This window comes from Lepidochelys olivacea (genome assembly GCF_965140295.1).
Source record: "Lepidochelys olivacea isolate rLepOli2 genome assembly, chromosome: 10".
Classification (NCBI taxonomy): Eukaryota; Metazoa; Chordata; order Testudines; family Cheloniidae; genus Lepidochelys; species Lepidochelys olivacea.
This window is the reverse complement of record NC_140420.1, coordinates 38,250,035-38,275,481: the sequence shown is the minus strand read 5'-3', so window position 1 is coordinate 38,275,481 and position 25,447 is coordinate 38,250,035. Positions and strand designations below refer to the sequence as shown.

The following is a 25,447-nucleotide window of genomic DNA, read 5'->3' as shown; positions in this document are numbered from 1 at the left end:
TGGATTCATATACAAGAGGAAAGATTTGAAAGAGATGAATATGTAGAATTTGGCTAAGAGCAGAATGTGCTAACAACCTACAAATATTTGAAGGGTATGAATGGTGGAGGAATTGTTCTGGGGGGTATAAAGGTATATAACTAGGAAAATTCAGGCTGGATATTTGTAAAAAGCTTTGTGACAGTGAGATTTATTAGGCTCAATGGAAGTGGGGAAAGCCCCTTTGCTCAGACATTTAAAACTAGTCTGGGGGGAAGACACTAGCAAATGTTCTGTAGAAAACAATCCTACATTAGCAAGGAGAGGGTCTAGAATAGGACCTAACAGGCCTCTTCCATATCTAGGGTCTATTCTTCTCTGAAAATAAATGGGAATCAGTTGGAAACACACTGTGGCAGGACAGAAGGAACAATTTCTATCTCCATTACTATATACAGAGCTCAGCTAGAAAGCAGTTGGGTGGGGCAGGAAAAGTCCTTGACACAGTAGGAGTCCAACTCAAAGATTAAAAATAGCAGATTTAATTTTGTTCATTGCTTGTGTCACCATGGGCCAAATCCTAAGGCTCTAACTCTAAATGAAGTCATTGGAAGTTTGGCATAAGTAAAGGCGTCAGGTTTTGCTCTGCATTAATAATCTAAGAACATAATCCGTGTCCGAGAGATCTGATGTGGAGTGAGACGGTTATAGAATCATAGACTTTAAGGTCAGAAGAGACCATTACGATGGTCTAGTCTGACCTCCTGCACAATGCAGGCCACAGAATCTCACCCACCCACTCCCATAACAAACCCCTAACCTATGTCTGAGCTATTGAAGACCTCAAATTGTGATTTAAAGACTTCAAGGTGCAGAGAATCCTCCAGCAAGTGACCCCTGCCCATGCTGCAGAGGAAGGTGAAAAACCCCCAAGGCCTCTGCCAATCTGCCCTGGAGGAAAATTCCTTTCCGACTCCAAATGTGGCGATCAGCTAAACCCTGAGAATGTGCGCAAGACTCACCAGCCAGACATCCAGAAAAGAATTCTCTGTAGTAACTCAGATCCCACCCCATCTAACATCCCATCACAGGCCATTGGGCATATTTACCGCTAATAGTTGAAGATCAATTAATTGCCAAAATTAGGCTATCCCATCATACCATTCCCTCCATAAACTTATCAAGCTAGTCTTGAACCCAGTCATGTCTTTTGCCCCCACTGCTCCCCTTGGAAGGCTGATCCTGAACTTCACTCCTCTGATGGTTAGAAACCTTTATCTAATTTCAAGTCTAAACTTCCTAATGGCCAGTTTATATCCATTTGTTCTTGTGTCCACATTGGTACTGAGCTTAAATAATTCCTCTCCCTCCCTGGTATTTATCCCTCTGATATATTTATAGAGAGCAATCATATCTCACTTCAGCCTTCTTTTGATTAGGCTAAACAAGCCAAGCTCTTTGAGTCTCCTTTCATAAGACAGGTTTTCCATTCCTCGGATCATCCTAATAGCCCTTCTCTGTACCTGTTGCAGTTTGAATTCATCCTTCTTAAATATGGGCGACCAGAACTGCACACAATATTCCAGATGAGGTCTCACCAGTGCCTTGTATAATGGTACTAACACCTCCTTATCTCTACTGGAAATACCTTGCCTGATGCATCCCAAGACTGCATTAGCTTTTTTCACGGCCATATCACATTGGCGGCTCATAGCCATCCTGTGATCAACCAATACTCTGAGGTCCTTCTCCTCCTCTGTTACTTCCAAGTGATGTGTCCCCATCTTATAACAATAATTCTTGTTATTAATCCCTAAATGCATGGCCTTGCACTTTTCACTATTAAATTTCATCGTATTACTCCAGTTTACAAGGTCACCCAGATCTTCCTGTATGATATCCTGGTCCTTCACAATACCTCCCAGCTTTGTATCACCTGCAAACTTTATTAGCACATTCCCACTTTTTATGCCAAGGTCAGTAATAAAAATAAGATTGGTCCCAAAATCGATCCCTGAGGAATGCCACTAGTAACCTCCTTCCAGCCTGACAGTTCACCTTTCAGTATGACCCGTTGTAGTCTCCCCTTTAACCAGTTCCTTATCCACCTCTCAATTTTCATATTGATCCCCATCTTTTCCAATTTAGCTAATAATTCCCCATGTGGAACCGTATCAAATGCCTTACTGAAATCGAGGTAAATTAGATCCACTGCATTTCCTTTGTCTAAAAAAAATCTGTTACCTTCTCAAAGAAGGAGATCAGGTTGGTTTGGCATGATTTATCTTTTCTGAAACCATGTTGTATTTTGTCCCAATTACCATTGACCTCAATGTCCTTAACTACTTTCTCCTTCAAAATTTTTTTCCAAGACCCTGCTTACTACAGATGCCAAGCTAACAGGCCTGTAGTTACCTGGATCACTTCTTTTTCCTTTCTTAAAAATAGGAACTATGTTAGCAATTCTCCTGTAATATGGTACAACCTCTGAGTTTACAGTTTCATTAAAATTTTTTGCTAATGGGCTTGCAATTTCATGTGCCAGTTCCTTTAATATTCTTGGATGAAGATTATTTGGGCCCCCTGATTTAGTCCCATTAAGCTGTTCGAGTTTGGCTGCTACGTCAGATGTGGTAATATCTACCTCCATATTCTCATTCCCATTTGTCATCCTACCATTATCCCTAAGCTCCTCATTAAAGATTGAGGCAAAGTATTTGTTTAGATATTGGTCCATGCCTAGATTATCCTTAACCTCCACTCCATCCTCAGTGTTTAGCGGTCCCACTTCTTCTTTCTTTGTTTTCTTCTTATTTGTATAGCTATAGAACCTTTTACTACTGGTTTTAATTCCCTTTGCAAGGTCCAACTCTACTTGACTTTTAGCCTGTCTCACTTTATCCCTACATGTTCTGACCTCAATAAGGTAGCTTTCCTTGCTGATCCCTCCCCTCTTCCACTCCTTGTAGGCTTTCTGCTTTTTCTTAATCACCTCTCTGAGATGCTTCCTCATCCAGCTTGGTCTACAACTCCTGCCTATGAATTTTTTCCCCTTTCTTGGGATGCAGGCTTCTGATAGTTTCTGCAACTTTGACTTGAAGTAATTCCAGGCCTCCTCCGCCTTTAGATCCACAAGTTCTTCAGTCCAATCCACTTCCCTAACTAATTTCCTTAATTTTTGAAAGTTAGCCCTTTTGAAATCAAAAACCCTAGTTGCAGATTTATTTTTGTTAATCCTTCTATTCAGTTTGAACTGAATTAGCTCATGATCACTTGAACCAAGATTGTCCCCTACAACCATTTCTTCTATGAGGTCCTCACTACTCACCAAAACCTAATCTAAAATGGCATCCCCTCTAGTCAGTTCAGCAACTACTTGATGAAAGAATCCATCAGCTATCGCATCTAGGAAAATCTGAGCCCTATTATTATTACTAGCACTCGTCCTCCAGTCTATATCTGGGAAGTTAAAGTCTCCAGTGATCACACAATTCCCATTAGTATTTACTTCATTAAAGAGGTCTCTATCCATATCCAAATTGGATCCCGGTGGTCTATAGCACACCCCAAGCACTATCCCAGGGGAGGCTCTAGTAGCTTTCTTCCCCATTGTGATTTTTGCCCAGACTCTGTCTTATCCATTCCATCACTTATTTCTTTACAGTCTACCTCATCATTGATATACGATGCTACTCCACCACCTTTGCCTTTATTTCTGTCTTTCCTAAACAGCACATACCCTTCAATACCTGTAGTCCAGTCATGACGACTATTCCACCATGTTTCTGTTATCCCTATAATATCTGATTTCACTTCCTGCACCAGTAGCTCTAGTTCCTCCATTTTGTTACGTAGGCTCCTCGCATTAGTGTACAAACATCTTAATTTTTGCTGTTTGGCTTCGCTCACATTCTGTACTCAATTAGGGACAGACATTCTACCACCCTTATAACCTATTAGACTGGTATCTACACTACCCTTCTTCCTTATGTCCATTCTCCTACCCACCGCTGTATCCTTTCTTACTTCGTTTTCTTCTCTCTCAATGTTAAAATCTGGCGTGGAGATTACATGGACATCTCTCCCAAATTCCTAGTTTAAAGCTCTCTTAATCAGTTGTGCCAGCCTCCATCCTAGAAGTCTATTTCCCTTCCTACTCAGGTGAAGTCCATCCCAAGAGAACAGTCCTCTGTCCATGAATGCTTCCCAGTGGCCAGTCTCCAAGAGCTGAATCCTTGTTGGTGAGAAAACAGCTACAAAGTTAGCAACGCTCTCCCAAACTCCTTAACTGGGGTAATGGGTCTCTCCTACCGCAGCCCAGAATGGTTATGCCAGCGAGTAACCCCAATATGAGACATCTGATAACCTCCATTATCAAATGGCTTAGTGTTGTGTCACAATCAGAGTTTTATGACTGGTGGCTACTCATGTCACTCCCACCCCTCGTTAATATCACCCAGTAAATGCTGGGATCTGAGAGCTTTCTTTATTTTTACATAAACATCCAGTTTCTCAGTTACAGTGCTGGTATTCCAGGATACATATATTTAGTAGGTTCAAATCCATCTGTCTTAGTCCTTTTTACTATGTAATGCAATCCATGGTCTGGAGTAATTAACTGCTCAGAAGTGCACTACCTATTATGGAATCATAAAAGATTAGGGTTGGAAAAGACCTCAGGAGGTCATCTAGTCCAACTCCCTGCTCAAAGCAGGACCAACCCCAACTAAATCACCCCAGCCAGGGTTTTATAAAGCTGGGCCATAAAAACCTCTAAGGATGGTGATTCCATCACCTCCCTAGGTAACCCATTCCAGTGCTTCACCACCCTCCTAGTGAAATAGTGTTTCCTAATATCTAACCTAGACCACCTCCACTGCAATTTGAGACCATTGCTTCTTGTTCTGTCATCTGCCACCACTGAGAACAGCCTAGCTCCATCCTCTTTGGAACCCCCCTTCAGTTAGCTGAAGGCTGCTATCAAATCCCCCCTCACTCTTCTCTTCTACAGACTAAATAAGCCCAGTTGCCTCAGCCTCTCCTCATAAGTCATGTGCCCCAGCCCCTTAATCATTTTCGTTGCCCTCTGCTGGACTTTCTCCAATTTGTTCACATCCTTTTTGTAGTGGGGGGCCCAAAACTGGATGCAGTACTCCAGATGTTGCCTCACCAGTGCCAAATAGATGGGAATAATCACTTCCCTCGATCTGCTGGCAGTGCTCCTACTAATGCAGCCCAATATGCCGTTAGCCTTCTTGGCAACAAGAGCACACTGTTGACTCATATCTAGTTTCTCGTCCACTGTAATCCCCAGGTCCTTTTCTGCAGAACTGCTGCTTAGCCAGTTAGTCCCCAGCCTGTAGCAGTGCATGGGATTCTTTCATCCTAAGTGCAGGACTCTGCACTTGTCCTTGTTGAAGCTCATCAGATTTCTTTTGGCCCAATCCTCCAATTTGTCTGGGTCTCTCTGGATCCTATCCTTACCCCTACCCTCCAGCATATCTACCTCTCCCCCCAGCTTAGTGTCATCAGCGAACTTGCTGAGGGTGAAATCCATCCCATCATCATCTAGATCATTAATGAAGATGTTCAGCAAAACCGGTTCCAGGACCGACCCCTGGGGCACTCCACTTGATGCCCAACTATCTGTTGAGCCCAACGATCTAGCCAGCTTTCTGTCCACCTTATAGTCCATTCTTCCAATCCATACTTTTTAAACTTGCTGGCAAGAATACCATGGGGTACCGTATCAAAAGCTTTGCTAAAGTCAAGATATATCACGTCCCCCACTTTCCCATATCTACAGAGCCAGTTATATCATCATAGCTTTCTGATTGCCTTCTATCACTCATTACTGCTTAGATATAATCTCTGTAAAGTACTCTTCAAATCCAGATAACTTTTCACTGTTTGTTCGCTCTCCTTTCAGGAAGATGCAGAGCGGCTGTACAAGAATTGCAAGCGCTACGACCTCCTGAACAAGTTCTACCAGGCTTCTGACCAGTGGCAGAAAGCTATGGAAGTAGCTGAGACTCATGACCGGGTTCACCTGCGCACCACATACTACAACTATGCCAAACACCTGGAGGCCACTGCAGAGTGCAATATTGCACTTAGCTAGTAAGCAGCTTCCCGTAGAAAATGCCGAGCACCTAGAGCTTAGTTCTGAACACAAGAAATCCTGAGTTTTAGCACACTGTTGTGGACAGCAGAGGCAAAATTGGTAGGGCTGTCCGGAGGGTGCCTGCTACTGTGTCTCAGTTTCCCCAATTGCCAGGTTTATTTCAATAATAGTTTGAGATCCTCAGATGAAAGGTGGCAGAAAAGGATGGAAAAAACTGGTTAAGTGACTTGCCCAAGATCACATGGGAAGTCTGCAGTGGAATCAAGAATAGAACTTGGCTTTCCTGTCTCCAAATCCTATGCTTTTAACCACTAGTCCAGCCTTCACTTTTTCACCTTGTTGTATGCATAAGCCTTTGTGTTGGAGAGTTCTTGACCCACCTGGCACCCCAGGGGTTCATTGTGGCTCATGTGTTATGAACCTGATGCTTATGTGGCACCCAGAGTTCTTTTCAGTGGCTACTGAGATCCTGGGAAAGTCGGTGGGGGAGTTGTTGTGGGTTTTTTTTGTTTTTAGAATGCATCATACTGGTTTAAATTTTATTTTTGCCTGGCTCCCTTATTATATAAGGTCACAAAATGGAGTAAAGAAGGATTTTGTGTATGAGGCAATGTGAGCAGAGGATGTGATTCAGTTAATGGGAAAGAAGAAGGGGAGAAAGTTGCAGATAGATGGGTTAGTACACTTCAAGGAGCAACCTTCCAGCTGTGGGGTAGAGGGTGAAATTGCAGTGGAGATGAGCAGGCAATATGAAGACTTGTGTATGAAGTGAGGAGACAAGATCTGTATTGAATATCCTTTACTGTCTCTTACCCAGCCTCCCAATCATTCCTGGTACAGCTGTGCTAGATATTTGTGGCCATTTCCATAAGCACTTTGTTGCCCTTCTGTAGCACTTCAGACTTCTAGCATTTGGCTTGTTTGTTTTTGGGGCTTCGATGCATATGTTGGCTCTTTGGCCCAAATAAGATTTTTTATTTTTCTGCACCCATTTTTGTCTCAATGATCTGCACACCTTGGTCTTATCTCAGCTGCACCTTGGCCTTTATTTTTCCTTGGCATGCTGGCACTCGGGGGGCCAGCACTGTTCCTGCAGTTGATGCTTATAGCACTCTATAAGGACAGAGTATTATTAGTATTGTTGTTAATTCTAGAGACTAAAGAACTAAAATAAAATGGATTAATATAGCAGTTGAGCAGTTTGCCACAAAGCACTGATCCACCATCTAATGTGCCCGTTTTCTACACAGCTATGAGAAATCAGACACACATAGGTTTGAGGTGCCCAGGATGCTCTCTGAAGATTTACAAGCCTTGGAGATCTATGTCAACAAGATGAAAGATAAGTGAGTGCCATGTTACATCCTTCCTTACCTGAAGTGTGTGAAGCAATGGTATCCTGAGGGGCGAGTTTCAGGTTTGAGATTACTTGTTTTTACGCTTTCCTGCCAGGCTTTCAGATTTTCCAGGTTAATTCAATAGAGCGGAAGCATGCTAGTAGGAAACACTTTTGCTAATGCATTATACCATCCAGTGCTGGAAGTTTGTTCATTTGTCCGCTTTGGTCATGAATCTTGTTCATTAGAAGGGGCCCCACTGTATTGTGTTGGAGAGCTAGTGCTACTAGAGTTGTGACTGAGAGAGCTGAGTAACACAGGCCAGAGCCTTTCATCCAGTTTCCCCTGTATTGAGCTCCATGACTTGTGTTTGACTAAAGTACATCTTCTTGAATGGTAGCCAGTCTTGATTTGAAGACTTGGAGAGAGAAAATCCACCACTTCCCCTGGTAGTGTGTTCCAATTATTAATTACCATCATCACTTATTTTGTTTCTTTTCTAGGAACTTATGGAAATGGTGGGCACAGTATCTGGAAAGCCAGTCAGATATGGAATCCGCACTAAGATACTATGAGTTAGCTCAGGATTATTTCTCCCTGGTCCGTGTTTATTGCTTTCAGGGCAACATCCAGAAGGTAAGGCAGCCTGCTTCCCACTGTTCCCAGGAGAGTCCATGTTCTTGTGTTTAATCTGGGCATGATGTGAAGGGTCTGGCTCTCTTTTCAGGCTGCTGAAATAGCGAATGAAACAGGAAACTGGGCAGCATCCTATCACCTGGCCCGCCAGTACGAGAGCCAGGATGAAATCAAGCAGGCTGTGCACTTCTACACTAGGGCCCAGGCATTTAACAATGCCATTCGCTTGTGTAAGGTACGACAGCATGTACACCTGAGTGCAAAGAGCTCACCACCAATGGCATCTCTCAGGCCATGAACATCAGGAAATGTAGCCAACCTGTGAGATTAGCGTGGGCCTTCTTATGTAAAGTATGATATACTTCTTGCTTATATAATTGTGTAGTTGATATTGGTTTCTACCCACATCTTCTAGGAGAGAAGGGGTCTGTAATGTGACACTAACAATACTGACACCCCTTTGGAGCCCAAGTACCCCTCAAAAAAACCTCTCCTGAAATAAACCAACAACCAACCAAAAACCCTGCCCCAAGCAGAGTTTTGACCCCACAAAAGGGAAGACCAGAAACTCCATGAAGTTCACTAAAAGGAGTACTTGTGGCACCTTAGAGACTAAGGTTAGTCTCTAAGGTGCCACAACTACTACTTTTTTTTTTTTTTTTTTTGCAGATACAGACTAACACAGCTGCTACTCTGAAACATGAAGTTCACTAGGGACTTTGCTGTTGCTCTAGATTTTATATGGAAGGTGGTCAGATACAGTGGGGATGGGTGGCAATATAAAACTGTAGGATAGGTAATTAATGGCACTATGAAGTCTGATATTCTGGAAGTAATCATAAATAGAATATTTGTTTGAAGATGGATCTTTACTTTTGAGTAGGAGAACAATCTGGATGACCAGCTGATGAACCTGGCTCTGCTGAGTTCCCCAGAAGACATGATAGAGGCAGCCTGCTATTATGAAGAGAAGGGGGAACAAATGGACAGAGCAGTCATGTTGTACCACAAGGTAACTCTGACTCAGCAATGTATAAAGCTTTCAGTTGAGACCAAGACACTACAGTGGATGGCTACCAAATCAGCTGAATACCTGATTATCTGCATTCATTGTGGTCAATCCAGTCCTGATGTGCAGCACCCCTTGTTAATCCATTCCTGGGCCCTCTCCACAGCTCTGCCAGTGCCCCTCAAACTGACCTGCAGCAGTACTTGCTGTTCTAATCATAGAATCATAAAAGTGTAGGATGGAAAGGGATCTTAAGAGGTCATCTAGTCCAGTCCTCTGCAATCAAGGCAGAACTACCTAATAACTAGACCATCCCTGACAGGTGTTTTTCTAACCTCTTCTTAAAAACCTCCAGTAATGGAAATTCAGCAACCTCCCTAGCCAATTTGTTCCAGTGCTTAACTACCCTGATAGGAAGTTTTTTCTAATGTCCACCCTAAACCTCCCTTGTTGCAATTTAAGCCCATTAATTCTTGTCCTATTGTAAGAGGTTAAAGAGAACAATTTTTCACCCTCATCCTTGTAACAACCTTTTATGTACTTGAAAACTCTTATGTCCCACCTCAGTCTTCTTTTCTCCATCATAAAGAAACCCAGTTTTTTCAATCTTACCTCATAGGTCATGTTTTCTTGACCTTTAATCATTTTTGTTGCTGTTTACATTTTCCAGTTTGTCCACATCTTTCCTGAAATGTGGCACCCAGAACTGGACACAGTACTCCAGCTGAGGCCTTGTCAGTGTGGAGTAGAGCGGAAGAATGACTTCCAATGTCTTGCTTACAACACTCCTGCTAATACATGCCAAAATTATGTATGTTTGTTTGTTTGGGGGCGGGGTGGAAGGGGGGGCGGCGACAGTGTTACATTGTTGACTCATATTTAGCTTGTGATCCTCTATGACCCCCAGATTCATTTCTGCAGTACTCCTTCCCAGGCAGTCATTTCCCATTTTGTATATGTGCAACTGATTGTTCCTTCCTAAGTGGAGTACTTTGCATTTGTTCTTATTAAATTTCATCATATTTAATCTTTAATCAGTATCAAAATTTGGTAATGAGTGATGGCTTTGGTAATATCAATATACATTCCCATGGGACTTGATTGAGTCCACCTATTTCACTTGTGACATACATCACATTTCAGATGATGTCTGGGAGATGAACTCACTCTTGTACTTTGTAGCCTCCAGCTGCATTTGTCCAGTGCTGATACATCAGCCCGCATTCACTACAAAACAGTATTGGTGGGGAAGGCACTGCATCACTGCAGGAGACTCCCAGCACAAGCAATCAGTGCTTATTATATATCAATTAATACGGATTGCAACTTAGCTGTGCAAGCCTCCTTGCCTGTGTCTGCCTGCCATAGTTGAGCAGACAAGTTCTGCACCAAGTGCTGTACTAGAGGCAGAATACAGAGAATCCTGTGCGTCTCTGGCCAGCCGATAGGTCACTCTCTGAATTTATAGTGTGGTAGCTCTGCAGCAGAATGGCAGGCATGTAGATTACAGTAGCTGGGAAGGGCTACTGTATGTTTCTCTGTACCTCAGGTTGGGTTCATTGGCCTTCGTAACTAATGGAGACCTTCATACAAAGCCTGCTGATCAAGAAGGAAAGGACTGGAGGCATAGCAACTGCTGATTTTGCCGGGCTCCACTGCAGAAACCTGGTGTCTCTTTCCTAATGGCTTGGTGCCTTGGAATCTGTATGTAATCAGTACAAGAGAGGGGAAAACTAAAGGGTTTCTCTCTGGTTTTGCAGGCAGGACACTTTTCCAAAGCGCTAGAGCTGGCTTTTGCCACACAGCAGTTTGGTGCCCTGCAGCTGATTGCTGAGGACCTGGATGAGAAGTCAGACCCAGCTCTGCTGGCACGCTGCTCTGACTTCTTCATTGAACATGCCCAGCACGAGAAGGCTGTGGAGTTGCTGCTAGCAGCCAAAAAGGTAAAGCCTTTGCAGTGTTCCTGGGAACTCTACAGCATGTGCCTGTAGAAGAGCAGAGCTCAGGAGTGAGCTGGGTTGCATCCTGGGTCCTCACCACACTGCAACAAATCCCTAGTTGCAGAATTTCTATCAGGATTTTGAATTCCTCAGAGTTCTGTAATGCAGGGTTTTCGCTCAGCCCCTGACATAGCTACAGCCCAGCCCAGCCCAGCCTAGTCTTTCAGATTCAGAGTCACCTCAAAGATCAGGGTCTTCAGCTGCAGGGTTTTGGTTCAGGGCCATCTCTGAAGTTAAGATTCTGCAGCACAACTTGATTAGGACGCGGACATCTGGCCTTTGCAGAGTTCAGATGCACCCATTCACACAGTTAGAAAAAGGCTAAAAAGTTGTAGCATGCTCAGAGATTTGAATTCTAGCAGGCTAGATGTGGTTGGGATCCTTCTAGTGCAGAACCTTTAGTTAGCAGCAGTTAATTGCTCTCTTCCTCTTCACCAGTACCATGAAGCCCTGCAGCTTTGCTTGAATCAGAACCTGACCATCACAGAGGAGATGGCCGAGAAGATGACTGTCTCCAAGGATTCAAAGGAGCTCTCTGAAGAGTCTAGGAAAGAACTGCTGGAACAGATTGCTGATTGCTGCATGCGGCAAGGCAATTACCACATGGCAACCAAGAAATACACTCAAGCAGGAAACAAGCTGAAGGTGAGTCTACATAGGTGGGGAGAAGCTACAGTACTAATGTTTGAACCCCTTGGCATTGGCAGGTGTGAAGCTCCACAACACACTTCTAATCTGCAGGTAAAGTGATTGATTTGATGGACTAATCTCAGGGATACCACAAGTTGGTTTCAGACAAAAATACTCAAGTTAAATAATATTTGCCAGCCCACCCGGAGTTGCCTGTCCTCAGAGCTCAAACCCTGCAGGGCCCCTTTCTTCCACAGGGTTTGCTGTCAGCATGAGATCTCCCTGTTCACTCTCCAACGTAGGGACATAAGTGCTCAGAATCCTGGCATCTGCCCTTGGGGATTCTGCTGTGGGAGGGTGTTTTGGAAGAAGCAGCAGAATTGTACCTTAGTTTGTAGAGAGGGTATGCAGGAGTTTCTACCTATCTCTGCCTGGTTGCTTGCGGCCTCATGTTTCTACATTGCTAACAGTAATGATTGTTCTCCCCTCTGTTTACAGGCAATGAGAGCACTGCTTAAGTCTGGAGACACAGAGAAAATAGTGTTTTTTGCTGGAGTCTCCAAACAGAGGGAGATTTATATCATGGCAGCCAACTACCTACAGTCACTGGATTGGCGAAAGGACCCAGATATTATGAAGAACATCATTAGCTTCTATACCAAGGGAAAGGCCCTTGACCTCTTAGCTGGCTTTTATGATGCCTGTGCTCAGGTATGTCCCTGTCCATTCTCAGAGGAGTTCGGTTTGTGACAGCTGGAAACAGGACACTTATCTTAGTTGTCTTCTCTCTCTAGGTGGAGATCGACGAATACCAGAACTATGAGAAAGCACAGGGAGCACTGACTGAGGCATTCAAGTGCCTGTCAAAGGCGAAGACGAGAAGCCCTGTAGAGCAGGAGAGCAAACTGGCACTCTTACAAAGCAAGATGGCTTTGGTCAAGCGATTCATCCAGGCTCGAAGGTAATTTGCAGCGTTCAGAGCACACAATGTATATGGAAATCTGTATCTGAGGAAAGCTCTCTGCTTTAGCAGCAACAGTTCCATGCAGGAGACTAACTTCTGAAAGCACTCATGAGACTTTTGGCCTCAAGGAACCATATGGGTGTAGGGGATGACAGGTTGACTTTTGAGTAAAAGGTGAAGGTGGCCTTGAGGTGAGTGCCCCATCTGCTGATTTATGAAGCCTCTGCCTACTCTCCTCGTTAGAGCTAAAATACTATGAGGATGTCCATCTTACAGAAGGGAGACTGTGGGGCTTACACAGGTCTCGAACTGTGGTTCAGCTGAGAGCCAGATGTAATAAGGGAGAATTTGTCTCCTCCCCCCATGGGATATTTACAGTTTCAACCTGTTCTTTCACTAGAGTTTACTCTGAGGACCCCAAAGAGGCAATCAGGCAGTGTGAGCTTCTCCTCGACGAGCCAGACCTTGACAGTACCATCCGCCTAGGCGATGTCTTGGGCTTTCTGGTTGAACATTACTTACAGGTGGAGGACTTCCAGATGGTAAGTTATTATTTGGGCATCATCCATGTTCTTGGCGCTGTACAGAGGAAGACAAAGGAAGCCCTAAGGAGCATACAAGCTAAATGTTTGCATCCCTTGGGAATGCAGCTCACTATTGTATCCTCTCAACCTTCGTAAGTGTAGAGGTGCCATAGTAGACAGCTACCCTTGGAGTATTTATGTTGACCTTTGCCAGGCAAGAGAGCTGAAGTATCATTGTGAAGCACCGTGTGGTGCTTGTAGTTTTGATCCCGGTGTAGGGTATGCTAAAGGAGCAGCAAGACTGAATCCATTTTTAATCTGTGGTGGGAGAAAGAAGTTTACTTTACAGGACTTTGAGAGTAACATTGATAGAGGTTTCAGAGTGTGGCTCCTGAGATACTTGTAACCATTCCCATTAATAGAGAGAGAGGAGCAGTAGGTTATTTCTGGTCATTTCTCTGTAATTGCACTGTGTCTCCAAGAGCCACCTGGCTGGCCCAGAAAAAATGGGAAATCATAAATTTGTAGCCATCTGGGGAAGTGATGAGTCATTTGTTCAGAGCAGGAAGTGCCAAACAGCAGAGTGCAGAATGGCACAGGATTACAGGCCTTGGACTAAAAGTAACCTGCTGTTCTGGACCAGCCAGGTGCTGAGCATCATGCTCTCCTGCTCTGGCACTAACCTGTTTATTACAAGCTGTCTTGACTAGAGCCACTCAGAAATTTTCTGATGAAACTTAGCGAGAAGCTGGGAATAGGCGACAGGGGATGGATCACTTGATGATTACCTGTTTTGTTCATTCCCTCTGGGGCACCTGGCATTGGCCACTGTCAGAAGACAGGATACTGGGCTAGATGGACCTCTGGTCTGACCCAGTATGGCCATTCTTATGTTCTTAGCTGGAAAATGATGATTCACTAGGGCAAAACATTTTGCCAAGTCTCGTGCAGATTTGATAACTTTTGCTGAATCAGTAGCAGGTTTCTGTGTGTAATGTTACACATCCATCCATTGGAAACCTGCTAGTGTTCTGGAATTGACAGCTCTGCAGCAGAGAGTCCAGCAGCCCCAACTGGAGCTGGAACCTGGAAGTCCTAAGACTGGCTCCCAGAGTCTGGGGCAGCCCTATGATGCAGACTATTGTAGGGCTGCTGCCAGCTCAGGAATAGGGCAGCCTGAGAGTCCGGAAGATTGAGTGTCCTTGGCCCTGTACTAATCTGAATGGCAGGGCTGCCCTGGACTCTGGGAGCCCCGGCTTGACCAGGGAGCATAGCAGCCCTAAGAACCTTGCCTCCAGCCAGAGCTCCTGGAGCAGTGATATTGACATTCTTGTCAATTTTACATATTTTGTTTCAGGACTGCTCTATTTTACTATTTCTAAAAAAAAAAAGTGGGTCTGAGAAATTTGGGTACCCTCAGAAGAACTGAAACTAAAATTTGACATCTCTGACCTTGACAGTGCTTCAGGTATCAGGGCAGAGGATGGGGGCTGGTATTGGAAAACCCATGTCCTCCCTTCCCTTGGATTTAAATGCTAATCCCAGTTTTTATTCAAAAGACTCTCATCATTCTAGTGATTGGTTTCCATGTTGTTGCTCTTCTGCAAAAACAAGTGAAAGTTAGAGGGTTTTCTAAAAGTTTAGGTGTTATAAAGGCCCTGGCTCCCGGATTTTTTTTTTTTTAAATCTTGGAAATGGCTGGGAGGCTCAAGTCCCTCTAGAGAGTCATCTCACGGATCTCCTAAGAATCCCCAACACTACTGAGCAGTTTAGTGTGATGCCCGAACTGAGACTGCAGCACCCTCTGTGCTAATACCAATATTGAACAAACCCCACAGGTAGCTGAAGAGATCTTGTGAACCAGCCCTGCACTGGTAACTCAGTTTGCATAGGCTGGGAGATCTGAGCCTAGCAACCTATATCTGGGGGGGAGGGATAGCTCAGTGGTTTGAGCATTGGCCTGCTAAACCCAGGGTTGTGAGTTCAATCCTTGAGGCGGCCATTTAGTGATCTGGGCCAAAAATTGGGGATTGGTCCTGCTTTGAGCAGGGGGTTGGACCAGATGACCTCCTGAGGTCTCTTCCAGCCCTGATATTCTGTGAATGCAACATATCTAGATGTTTTTTGCCAGGCTGCTGTGATATGAGAATAACAAGAACACATCTCATGCCTGATACCTTAACATCCATTACCCCTAGGCCTACAGATACTTGGAGGAGATGCGGAAAAGAATTCCATGCGTAAACCTGACCTACTATGTGAATGAACGGACCATTCAGGCAGTTCACAGAGGGCTGGGCATTCCCTGGAACCGGAACCCTGTCCCAGAACGAATTCGCCACAACAGTATTGAAGACAACAAGGAGGTGGAAGAGGATGTAGCTGATGAAGTCGAGGATCCCTGATGGCTTACTGTGTAAACTGGCAACATTCACATTCAGCTGTGAGGAAGCCTGGCCATTGTTACAGCACCCAGCTACCTGGTCTAGGCTTGTTAAGGGCAGAAAGTCAAATACTTCACTTAATGCACAGCCTGACGCTGTAGTTTGCCTGGATCATACCAAGAAGATTAAGTTATGTATAAGCAAAACCGTTAAAGCTCAAGCACTAAGTCAGTGCAGAGGGACAGGTTGGGCCTCAGACAGCTACTATTAATCTTTCTTTTTTATTGTGCAAATTTAGAGATTTTTAATACGTCAATAAATTTTTAAGGAAAAAAAAAAAGAATGTCTGATTAATTAAGGCATTAGCTAATCCTAATCCCATGAGTACAGGAGCAGTAGAAAAGTGAATCAAGCATGTCTAGCTCTAACTGTCTATGCATACAGAAGGCAGTTTAGTTAAGACACTTCGCAATGACATGACAAGGCCTCAAATAGAGAGAGAATGGGCTCAGCAGGTGCCTGAGTCATTCAGAGCTGTGTCAAAATTCTAATCAGTGACCTTCTACAGAAGTAGGAGACTTCTTCCCCTGTTAACTAGTCCCTCTAGATCTTGCATTTAATTTAGCAAAGGATCACTTGGAGTAGAGCTTGCAGTTACAGAAGAATAAATTCTACCTCCTCCACTCCTGCATAGGCTGGAGTTGGGGTAATTTATCCTGCACAGTTTTCTTAACTTGAAGCCTTTCCCAAACCAAACCCTGGATTTAAAGTGGATAAAGTTCAAAACCCTTTACTTGATTTTAATTGGGGAAAATATTCCTAGTGAAACGTCAGGACCATTCTCAGTGGGCTCTGTTCTAGAAGGAGACGACAAGCCCCCTACCTAGTGACTGAATATCTAGATTAAGCTCTGCTTTGCAGCTCAAGGCAGGATCAGACCTGTCAGAGTCTCTCCCCCTCAATCTCACCATAGCAATGTCCTTATCTATGGCCATGTCTACACTTAAAAGCTTTCAAAAGCACAGCTGTATCACTGTAAGTGCTTGTGTAGCTGCATTATGCCGCCAGGAGAGCTCTCCCGGTGACATAATAAAACCAGCTCAGCAAGCACTTATGCCAGCAAAATTTATGTCATTGAGGGGATGCTAGCATAGACATGGCCTTAGTCCCTGCTGTAAGAGAAACTATGTGTTTTCAGCAGTCACCTGAACACATTCCATACTACCTGATGTTACAGAGGAGGGTTGGAGTGGCTGGTTTCCTTTGTGAGATTTCACAAATATTAAGCAGTTTGGAATAGGATGTTAAAATGGGACTGAAATGAGTTATGCCTTAAGAACAAGACACTCCAGCTTTCAGCAAGTTTCTCTTTAATAGAATGCTAGTATAGACTGTAGCATGTGAAGTGCTCAATCTCCTTCCTCTGCTTGCAGCTTCCAACCATATTAAGATTATTCACACCTGAGGAAAAAGACACCGTGTAACTAGAAACTAGAGCCCTGCCTCCCCTACACCAACCCTGGTGGACCGAGTCTCTGCTCTAAGATTATGCACATTGTCAATACGCAGGAGCCCACTGGGGATGTTCACAATGTGTAACTCTTGACTAGAATCATCCTTTACAACGAACCACTCAATCCACAGTATTCCTGCCAACAACAAAAAAAAAGTATGGATTGGATGAATGGACTATAAGCTGGATAGAAAGCTGGCTAGTTGTTGGGCTCAACAACTCGCTGTCTAGTTGCCAGCTGGTATCAAGCAGAGTGCCCCAGGGGTAGGACCTGGGGCCAGTTTTGTTCAATATCTTTATTAATGATCTGGATGATGGGATAGATTGCACTCTCAAGAAGTTCACGGATGACACTAACCTGGGGGGGAAGAGGCAGATATGCTAGAGGGTAGGGATAGGGTCCAGAGTGACCTAGACAAAGTGGAGGATTGGGCCAAAAGAAATCTGATGAGGTTCACCAAGGACAAGTGCAGAGTCCTGCACTTAGGATGGAAGAACTCCATGCACTGCTACAGGCTGGGGACCGACTGGCTAAGCAGCAGTTCTGCAGAAAAGGACCTGGGGATTACAGTGGACGAGAAGCTGGATACGAGGCAGCAGTGTACCCCCATTGCCAAAAAGGCCAACAGCATATTGGGCTGTAGTAGTAGTAGAGGCATTCCCAGCACATCAAGGGAAGTTATCGTTCCCCTCTAGTCAGCACTGGTGAGGCCACATCTGGAGTCCTGTGTCCAGTTTTGGGCCCCCCACTACAGAAAAGATGTGGACAAATTGAAGATAGTCCAGCCAAGGGCAACAAAAATGATTGGGGCTCGGGCACATGACTTACAAGGAGAGGCTGAGGGAACTGGGCTTGTGTAGTCTGCGGAAGAGAAGAGTAAGGGGGAGATTTGATAGTAATCTTCAACTACCTGAAGAGGGGTTCCAAAGAGGATGGAGCTCGGCTGTTCTCAGTGGTAGCAGATGACAGAACAAGGAGCAATGGTCTCAAGTTGCAGTGGGGGAGGTTTAGGTTGGATATTAGGAAACACTATTTCACTAGGAGGGTGGTGAAGCACTGGAATGGGTTACCTAGGGAGGTGGTGGAATCTCCATCCTTAGAGGTTTTTAAGGCCAGGCTTGACAAAGCCCTGGTTGGGGTGATTTAGGTGGGATTGGACTAGATGACCTCCTCAGGTCTCTTCCAACCCTAATCTTCTATGATCCCTCCCAGGAGGTTGGTAACTAGTTTGCCAAAGGCTGACTGCTGGGAGACCCTCAACCCTTCACTACAGGGATGCCACAGAGCTGGCCCCATGAGGTAAATGGCCACGTCCACTCCTCCTGTTTTCATGAAGAGAAGTCTTATGTGAGGTCTTCATTATATTTTTAGCTGAACATTTAAAATTTGCCAAGGCTATAAATAGCTGGTGCAGAGTGTGTTGGAGAGGGGGACGTGCAGAGAGGATGGCAGCACTAGTCCACTTTCCTACATCTGTACACTCAGTACCAGATAGCAAATAGCTCATTGAGTTAGCCCCCACTACAAAGTCCAGATGTCAAGTCGGGCTCCCTGGCTTTAGCTCTACACCGCTCCCCTTTTCTTCTCCAACCAGGTGATTAGTGAAGGGGCCCAGCAGTACCTAGGAACACCCAGTTGGCAAGTGTGTTAGGTGGAGGTCACCTCTGTTTTCAGTTTCCCCCCTACAACTAGGAAGGGATACTTCTGAGTTTCTTCAGCAGGTTCTCCATTAGCAGCAGGTTCTGCCAGGCCAGCCTCCTGCAGTCTCCATCTGGGTCCTTTTCTGCTACATCTGCAAAAGAGGATGATGCCATTATTTGACGGTGGGAGGAAAACAAGGATGCCCTTTACAGTCCTTTCCTGAACTGCTGAAATCCAGTAACAGTGAAAGAAAACTAACCCTCTGGGCTAGTGTTCAACACTTCTCGCACTGCTCAGATTTAGGCCCAGAAGCACTCAACTTATCTCCCATGAGATATCTACACTCAGATTGCTTAGACCAAACAATAGTTTTAGCCTATGTTGCATGCTCACTCACCCAGGTGCACACTAACGCTTAGAATGTTAGTTCCAAAATGACTGGCAGTGGGACAGGTGATGAAGGGGGCTTGGAAACCTGACATCAGGGCAAAAAGGGTTAGGTTTTAAAGCAGCTTCTAACTCTTGTGCGCACATATTCTGTTTGTACACAATCACCAACAAATCATATAACCATGTGCACAAATGGGTGTAGTAGAGAATAAGAATAGCCCTTAAGCATAGCTAGCAGTCAGCTGATGGAAGCGTAAGACAGGCCCAAGCGATGCTGGTGCCTTCACACAGAGCTGGTGCTGTGAGCAGCGTGTAAATGAAGGCATTTGCAGAACATCCATGGAACTGTTATTCCAGGGGCCCATAATCAGCTCAAAGTAAAAACTCAGGATGCACTCAGGATGTCAGAGCAGGAGGGAGTCTGGAAGAGCAAAGAGTCTGTGTGAGGATATCCTGTACGCACAAGCAGTGTGCTCAGAGCCCAGCACTGTGTCAGCCTAAGCACATGACTCACACGGATGGAGTAGGGTTATTTATAAATTCAGGGAGAGCTTCAGGCTGGTGTTTCCATACTCTAGGTGGGGGAAGCAGCCATATGAGAGAGTGTACAGTCCCAGTTTATTAGCTCAGAGCCTGTGATATGCAACTGGAGACGATGTCATAGCATGGAGCTTGAGCTAACTATGCTGCAAGAGAGGGTAGGGAGAAACGAAGGGGAGTAACCCTGCACCTCAGAAGTCCTGACATGAGAAGACACACACTCCCTGCAAACTGCTCCAGGCCTCATGTGGGGTGAAGGGGATTCCCTCCAAGGACCTCTGCAGCTGAGCCAAAGAAGGGATCATGTCTTTTCAAGATGATGGAGTAACTGAATTTTAAGGACAGGGCCTATCATAACCTACCCAAGGGGATGAGGCAGAACAAGGAAAGTGACACATTAAATGCTGCTTAGAACTCTCATCCTCAAAATGCTCTGCAGCTGAAGCTTATCAGAAGTGACCAATGCAAGAATGATGTGCCTTCTCCAACCCAGGGCAGCTTCTCCCATTCAGGGATGGCCATCAATTCAGCATTTCCCAACCGGTGCTCCCCAGCAGAGGGAGAGAGACAGCCCAGTTGTTGCTTGTTCCAAGTGCAGAGGAATTCTGTAGTACCTGCTGGAAACCACTGACTTTTTAATATCAGAGGGGTAGCTGTGTCAGTCTGAATCTGTAAAAGCGGCAAAGAGTCCTGTGGCACCTTATAAACTGACAGATGTATTGGAGCATGAGCTTTCGTGGGTGAATACCCACTTCGTCGGATGCAGACTTTCTAATGGCATCCAGGACACCGCATGCGTCAGACTGGTTCCATCTGGGATGAAATTAGAATGTAAAGTTTTTGGGGCAGGAACCAAGGCTTGTGTGTATAAGAGGGCTGTGCAGGCTTCTGGTGCTTGATGTGCTGCAATTATTATGCTCTTATCCTGCAATCACCACCATGCTATCTGAACTCAGCTGTGCACACTGCCTTTGTACAATCACCACCACTGATACACTGTATCTTCCTAGCACCAGAAGAGGCATCCACAAGACTAGTTTCAGACACAGAAAGGAGGTGCTGCTATTCCAGGCCTTCCCCTCTCCCTGCCAAGTACAGCTAAAACTATCAGCTAGTTAAAGACAGGCAGACCACAACGCTCCTTGAACTGAATTCCTCAGACATTTACAACATTCATGGAAAGACTCCCCTTGCTCTCAGGAACGTTACAGCAGAGGGAGGCAGATTCCTCAGCACACACCATGTCATGGGAAACGTGGAGTTTCTGGCCCCCGTGGCTGCTCTTTCCCTTTAAGGGCACAGAGCTATATAACCTGCAGGGATCAGAGACCGGCTGTGTCGGTGTCACTTCCGCCCCAGCCCCCATGGGAAGCCAGTTTTCTAAATGTCAGGATGGTGAAGGAAACCAATTGAGGGCAGAAGAATAGTAAAGGGCCCAATTAGCACACAGAAGTGCATCCAAACCTAGCCCGAGGCTGAGAGCATACAGTGCCATTTCCTCTTGCAAGTTTCCAGCATGTCACCTCGAAGGCAGTGCTGTGTGATACGTGCTGCCACGTGCTGCAGGCCACGCTCCTGCAGTGCACACTGGCTGAGTCACTCACTCTGTTTTGTAGACCAGATGTTTGTTCCCTCAGCACTAGGAAAGTTGGAGGAAAGAACCATGCCCTCCTGCTCTCATCATTTGCCACCATGAAAACTGGTATGAGGATGCTCCCCATCCTCCATGCACCCAGTGCACCCAGGCTGTGCAAATTCTGGACCCAGGAGCACACTGGTTGCTTATCAGAAGTTCAAGGTCTGCAAGTAATTTAAAACATGAAGGTCCAGCCTACAAGTCCATGGAATATGAGGGGATATGGTGCTTGGCGTAAGTGCACTGTATTCTGGAGCTGGAGTCTCCGTAGGCCGTATTTACCTATGGAAGGTGAAGGTGACTATGTTAGAATACTATAGGCCATATTTGGCCCAAGGCTTGCACTTTGGATGCCTCTGCAACACCCCCCACCTTGTAGCAAGGGCTGTACTGGATTGATAATTTGGCCCCTTCTTAACACGAATGATACATGCACTTCCATATGAGGCTCTGTTCAGCAGCACAAAGGAAGTAGCAAAACATCCCTTCATAGAATATCAGGGTTGGAAGGAGCCTCAGGAGGTCATCTAGTCCAACCGCCTGCTCAAAGCGGGACCAATCCCCAACTAAATCATCCCAGCCAGGGCTTTGTCAAGCCTGACCTTAAAAACCTCAAAGGAAGGAGATTCAACCACCTCCCTAGGTAACACATTCCAGTGCTTCACCACCCTCCTAGTGAAAAAGTTCTTCCTAATATCCAACCTAAACCTCCTCCACTGCAACTTGAGACCATTACTCCTCATTCTGTCATCAGCTACCACTGAGAACAGTCTAGATCCATCCTCTTTGGAACTCCCTTTCAGGTAGCTGAAAGCAACTATCAAATCCCCCCTCACTCTTCTCTTCTGCAGACTAAACAATCCCAGTTCCCTCAGCCTCTCCTCATAACTCATGTGTTCCAGTCCCCTAATCATTTTTGTTGCCCTCCACTGGACATTTTCCAATTTTTCCACATCCTTCTTGTAGTGTGGGGCCCAAAACTGGACACAGTACTCCAGATGAGGCCTCACCAATGGCGAATAGAGGGGAATGATCACGTCCCTCGATCTGCTGGCAATACCCCTACTTATACATCCCAAAATGCCATTGGCCTTCTTGGCAACAAGGGCACACTGTTGACTCATATCCAGCTTCTTGTCCACTGTAACCCCTAGGTTCTTTTCTGCAGAACTGCTGCCTAGCCATTTGGTCCCTAGTCTGTAGCGGTGCATGGGATTCTTCCGTCCTAAGTGCAGGACTCTGCACTTGTCCTTGTTGAACCTCATCAGATTTCTTTTGGCCCAATCCTCTAATTTGTCTAGGGCCCTCTGTATCCTATCCCTTCCCTCCAGCGTATCTACCTCTCCTCCCAGTTTAGTGTCATCTGCAAACTTGCTAAGGGTGCAATCCACGCCATCCTCCAGATCATTAATGAAGATATTGAACAAAACCGGCCCGAGGACCAACCCTTGGGGCATTCCACTTGATACCAGCTGCCAACTAGACATGGAGCCATTAATCACTACCCGTTGATCCCGACAATCTAGCCAACTTTCTCTCCACCCTATAGTGCATTCATCCAGCCCATACTTCTTTAACTTGCTGGCAAGAATACTGTGGGAGACTGTGTCGCCTTTCTGTCCTACAGACACTACACCCTGTTACCACCATCACCATCACTTCCCTCACCTGCCAGCCAGGACTGGGTCTCCAAGAACTCGTCTGTCATGTCCTCCAGCAGCCGCTCACTAGGGACACTGAGGAGAATGGAGGAGACTGCAGACAGGAGGCCCTGACGCACATACCTGGTGGAGAAGCAATGACCCAGTGAGAAGCTGCAGCTTCCCTCTCTTCCTTTCCCCTACACACCATGTTAGCTGCTCTTCTCCAGACAGTGTGTTTTACTGCAGTGCCCTTGAGTTTCTCACAGATGGCTACTGCCAGCACAGCCAGACTCCTAGTGAGCAGAGATTTAATCAGAGCTGGCAGACCTGGTCCCCTTGCTCAGCTCTATGCTGCCACCCAGCAGAGCTGGGGCCAGTCTCTTGCTCCCTGGACCAGAAGAGGCTGGAAGCCTGGGCTGGGGGTGAGCTGAAAGGTTACTAGATCTGCTCAATACCCTTCCAGCTGTGGGGGTTTAAATCCAAACCATTCAGTTACTCTGAGCTCCTGCAGAAAATAGCACCTCGGAAATATCTTACATGGGGAAGCCACCTCAGGGATAACTCAAAAATGGGTCCAAAAGGTTTCTGCCATGCTTTCTACATGCACTGACTGCGCCTCTGGACAGAGAAGACATTCGAGAGGTTTCAGACCAAAAGATGAGTGAGGTGCCAGGACACAGGATTTGGCAATGAAAGTTCGACCTTAGCCAAAACTGTGATACAAGGGTTAAAAGGAGTGTTTAGTGCTGATGGGGCTCCCAAGGACAGCCCCATCTCTTCTGCCCGCATGAGGCACTGCAAGCTTTGCTCTAATATGGAGCAGGGAGGGAAAGGGGGCAGAGGTGAGCTAAGAGAATGGTGCATTAAATCATCCACGTAACCTCAGTCAGGCAATACTCTCCACCTGAGATTGAAGAGTCCCAGTAAGAGCACCTGGCCCTCAAGCTGATCATCTTCCCATCACCAAAATAACCACAGAAACACACAACTTACGAGTCTGTGTGGAAGCGCAGGGCCCAGACAAACTCCAGCAGTGACTTTCCCATGGCAGCAGCTGCCTGCAGGACAGGATTGAGGGGAACAGTGAATAAGTAGCTTCTCACACACTGACTCACAAGGGATATTGACTTGTCCACAGCTAGGACCACATGCAATGGGGAAAAAGTCACCCAGATGGGTCTCTGGGGAACCCAACGCCTCTTATAGCAGTCAGCACATACTGGGTTTTTTTCCTGCCTTCAGGCCCCTCTTGGGAAGCGGGAAGGTAACTAACTCAACCCCATTTTGCAGTTGGGGAAACAGGTAGTAAAGATACATGCCCAAGTACACGCAGGGAGCAGAATGCAGGATTCCTAGCTCCTAACCCTGTTCTCTGGCCAGCCCACCCCCCAGCATCTGCCAGCTGCTCACTGGTATGGCATCCCCCTACACATTGAGGTCATTCCCCAATGAGTGCAGCAGGCACCATGCTCCAATGCCACTTCAGAGGCCATCTCAGGGCTCACCCCCACTGCAGTCAGCAAGTGCTGCATTATGGGCCTCAACTTCCTTACCACAGCGTGGATGGCAAAGTACATCAGGATTGCCAGAGTGTGCACCAGCCTTCCCAGCACAAGGTGATCGTCTCCCAAAAGGTCAAAGGTCACCAGAGGCCTGCAATGCAAGACACACAGTTCCTTTGGGTTGGCAAGTTTTCTTATTGCCTTTTCAGACCTGCCAGAGCGTGGCTTGGAAGGTCAGCAGGAAACACTGTGTCCAGCCGGTCACTGGCAATCTCAGTCCTGGAGACAGCGGCTACCAAAGTAAAATGGAGAATGCCTCCCGCCACATCTACTGGCTCCCATGCACCTCCCAAAGTGTGCTCAGAACATCACTGCTCACTGTCTGGCCAGGGGCACTTCTGACTTGGCTTTCTTGTGAAGTCTGGCTGAACTAGGAAGAAATACATGCAAATGCCAAATGTTGTAAACAATCAGAATTGAGACTGCTTTAATGCTGTCTGTAACCTCAGGCAGGTTAGGACTATACCCAGGTCCTTAATTACCTTAGAGCACCCTTACCTGACTAACATTAAACTGCTGCCTAGATTTGGTCAACTATGAATCCAAGCACCTGGCAAGGTGGAGGAAGCAACACCATGGCGGCTATCCAAGGCCACAGGCTGCAGCTCCTTACAGTTGAGATGCAACAGCTTGTAGGAATGTTGCCTGATAATCATGTATAGCACCAAAACTTCAGTCATAAACATCCATCCATTACTGAACGAACTGTCTGGACTGTTAGTGTGTGTCAAAACCCCTTGTGGCCATTCAAAGGAACTACTGCTTTGCATCCTCCAAAAGCAAAGCATCACTCTCCATACTCCACCTCTTTTCCAGATACAAAGCCCTGTCCATCAGATGCCTGGAGTAGGCTAGAGCCATCCAAATGCTTCTCGGGCATCCCCCATTGTACCTCCTGCCTACGCAGCCCAAATCCCTAGTTAGTTCTGAAAAC

At 45.8% G+C, this 25,447-nt stretch overlaps 2 protein-coding genes across 12 annotated transcripts in view; one reads left to right on the top strand and one right to left on the bottom strand.

The window, feature by feature from the left end:
• Positions 1 to 16,822, top strand: part of IFT140 (intraflagellar transport 140) — a 258,874-nt gene extending 242,052 nt beyond the window's left edge. For all 5 annotated transcript variants that reach the window (XM_084642124.1, XM_084642123.1, XM_084642121.1 and 2 more), the window contains 11 exons: positions 5,909 to 6,099; positions 7,354 to 7,449; positions 7,944 to 8,076; positions 8,168 to 8,311; positions 8,960 to 9,088; positions 10,846 to 11,028; positions 11,524 to 11,730; positions 12,214 to 12,426; positions 12,510 to 12,676; positions 13,080 to 13,221; positions 15,402 to 16,822. In XM_084642124.1, the coding sequence (XP_084498250.1) occupies positions 5,909 to 6,099; positions 7,354 to 7,449; positions 7,944 to 8,076; positions 8,168 to 8,311; positions 8,960 to 9,088; positions 10,846 to 11,028; positions 11,524 to 11,730; positions 12,214 to 12,426; positions 12,510 to 12,676; positions 13,080 to 13,221; positions 15,402 to 15,608 (1,812 nt within the window). In that variant the 3' untranslated portion in view covers positions 15,609 to 16,822. The remainder of the gene's footprint in view (positions 1 to 5,908; positions 6,100 to 7,353; positions 7,450 to 7,943; positions 8,077 to 8,167; positions 8,312 to 8,959; positions 9,089 to 10,845; positions 11,029 to 11,523; positions 11,731 to 12,213; positions 12,427 to 12,509; positions 12,677 to 13,079; positions 13,222 to 15,401) is intronic.
• A 118-nt stretch (positions 16,823 to 16,940) lies between these two features.
• Positions 16,941 to 25,447, bottom strand: part of TELO2 (telomere maintenance 2) — a 45,918-nt gene continuing 37,411 nt past the window's right edge. For 4 of the 7 annotated variants that reach the window (XM_084642126.1, XM_084642128.1, XM_084642129.1 and 1 more), the window contains 4 exons: positions 24,505 to 24,604; positions 23,945 to 24,009; positions 22,977 to 23,092; positions 16,941 to 18,893 (listed from right to left, as the gene is read on the bottom strand). In XM_084642126.1, coding sequence (XP_084498252.1) covers positions 18,790 to 18,893; positions 22,977 to 23,092; positions 23,945 to 24,009; positions 24,505 to 24,604 — 385 coding nt within the window. In that variant the 3' untranslated portion in view covers positions 16,941 to 18,789. The remainder of the gene's footprint in view (positions 18,894 to 22,976; positions 23,093 to 23,944; positions 24,010 to 24,504; positions 24,605 to 25,447) is intronic. The other 3 variants (XR_014713444.1, XM_084642131.1, XM_084642130.1) reach the window with 3 other exon arrangements.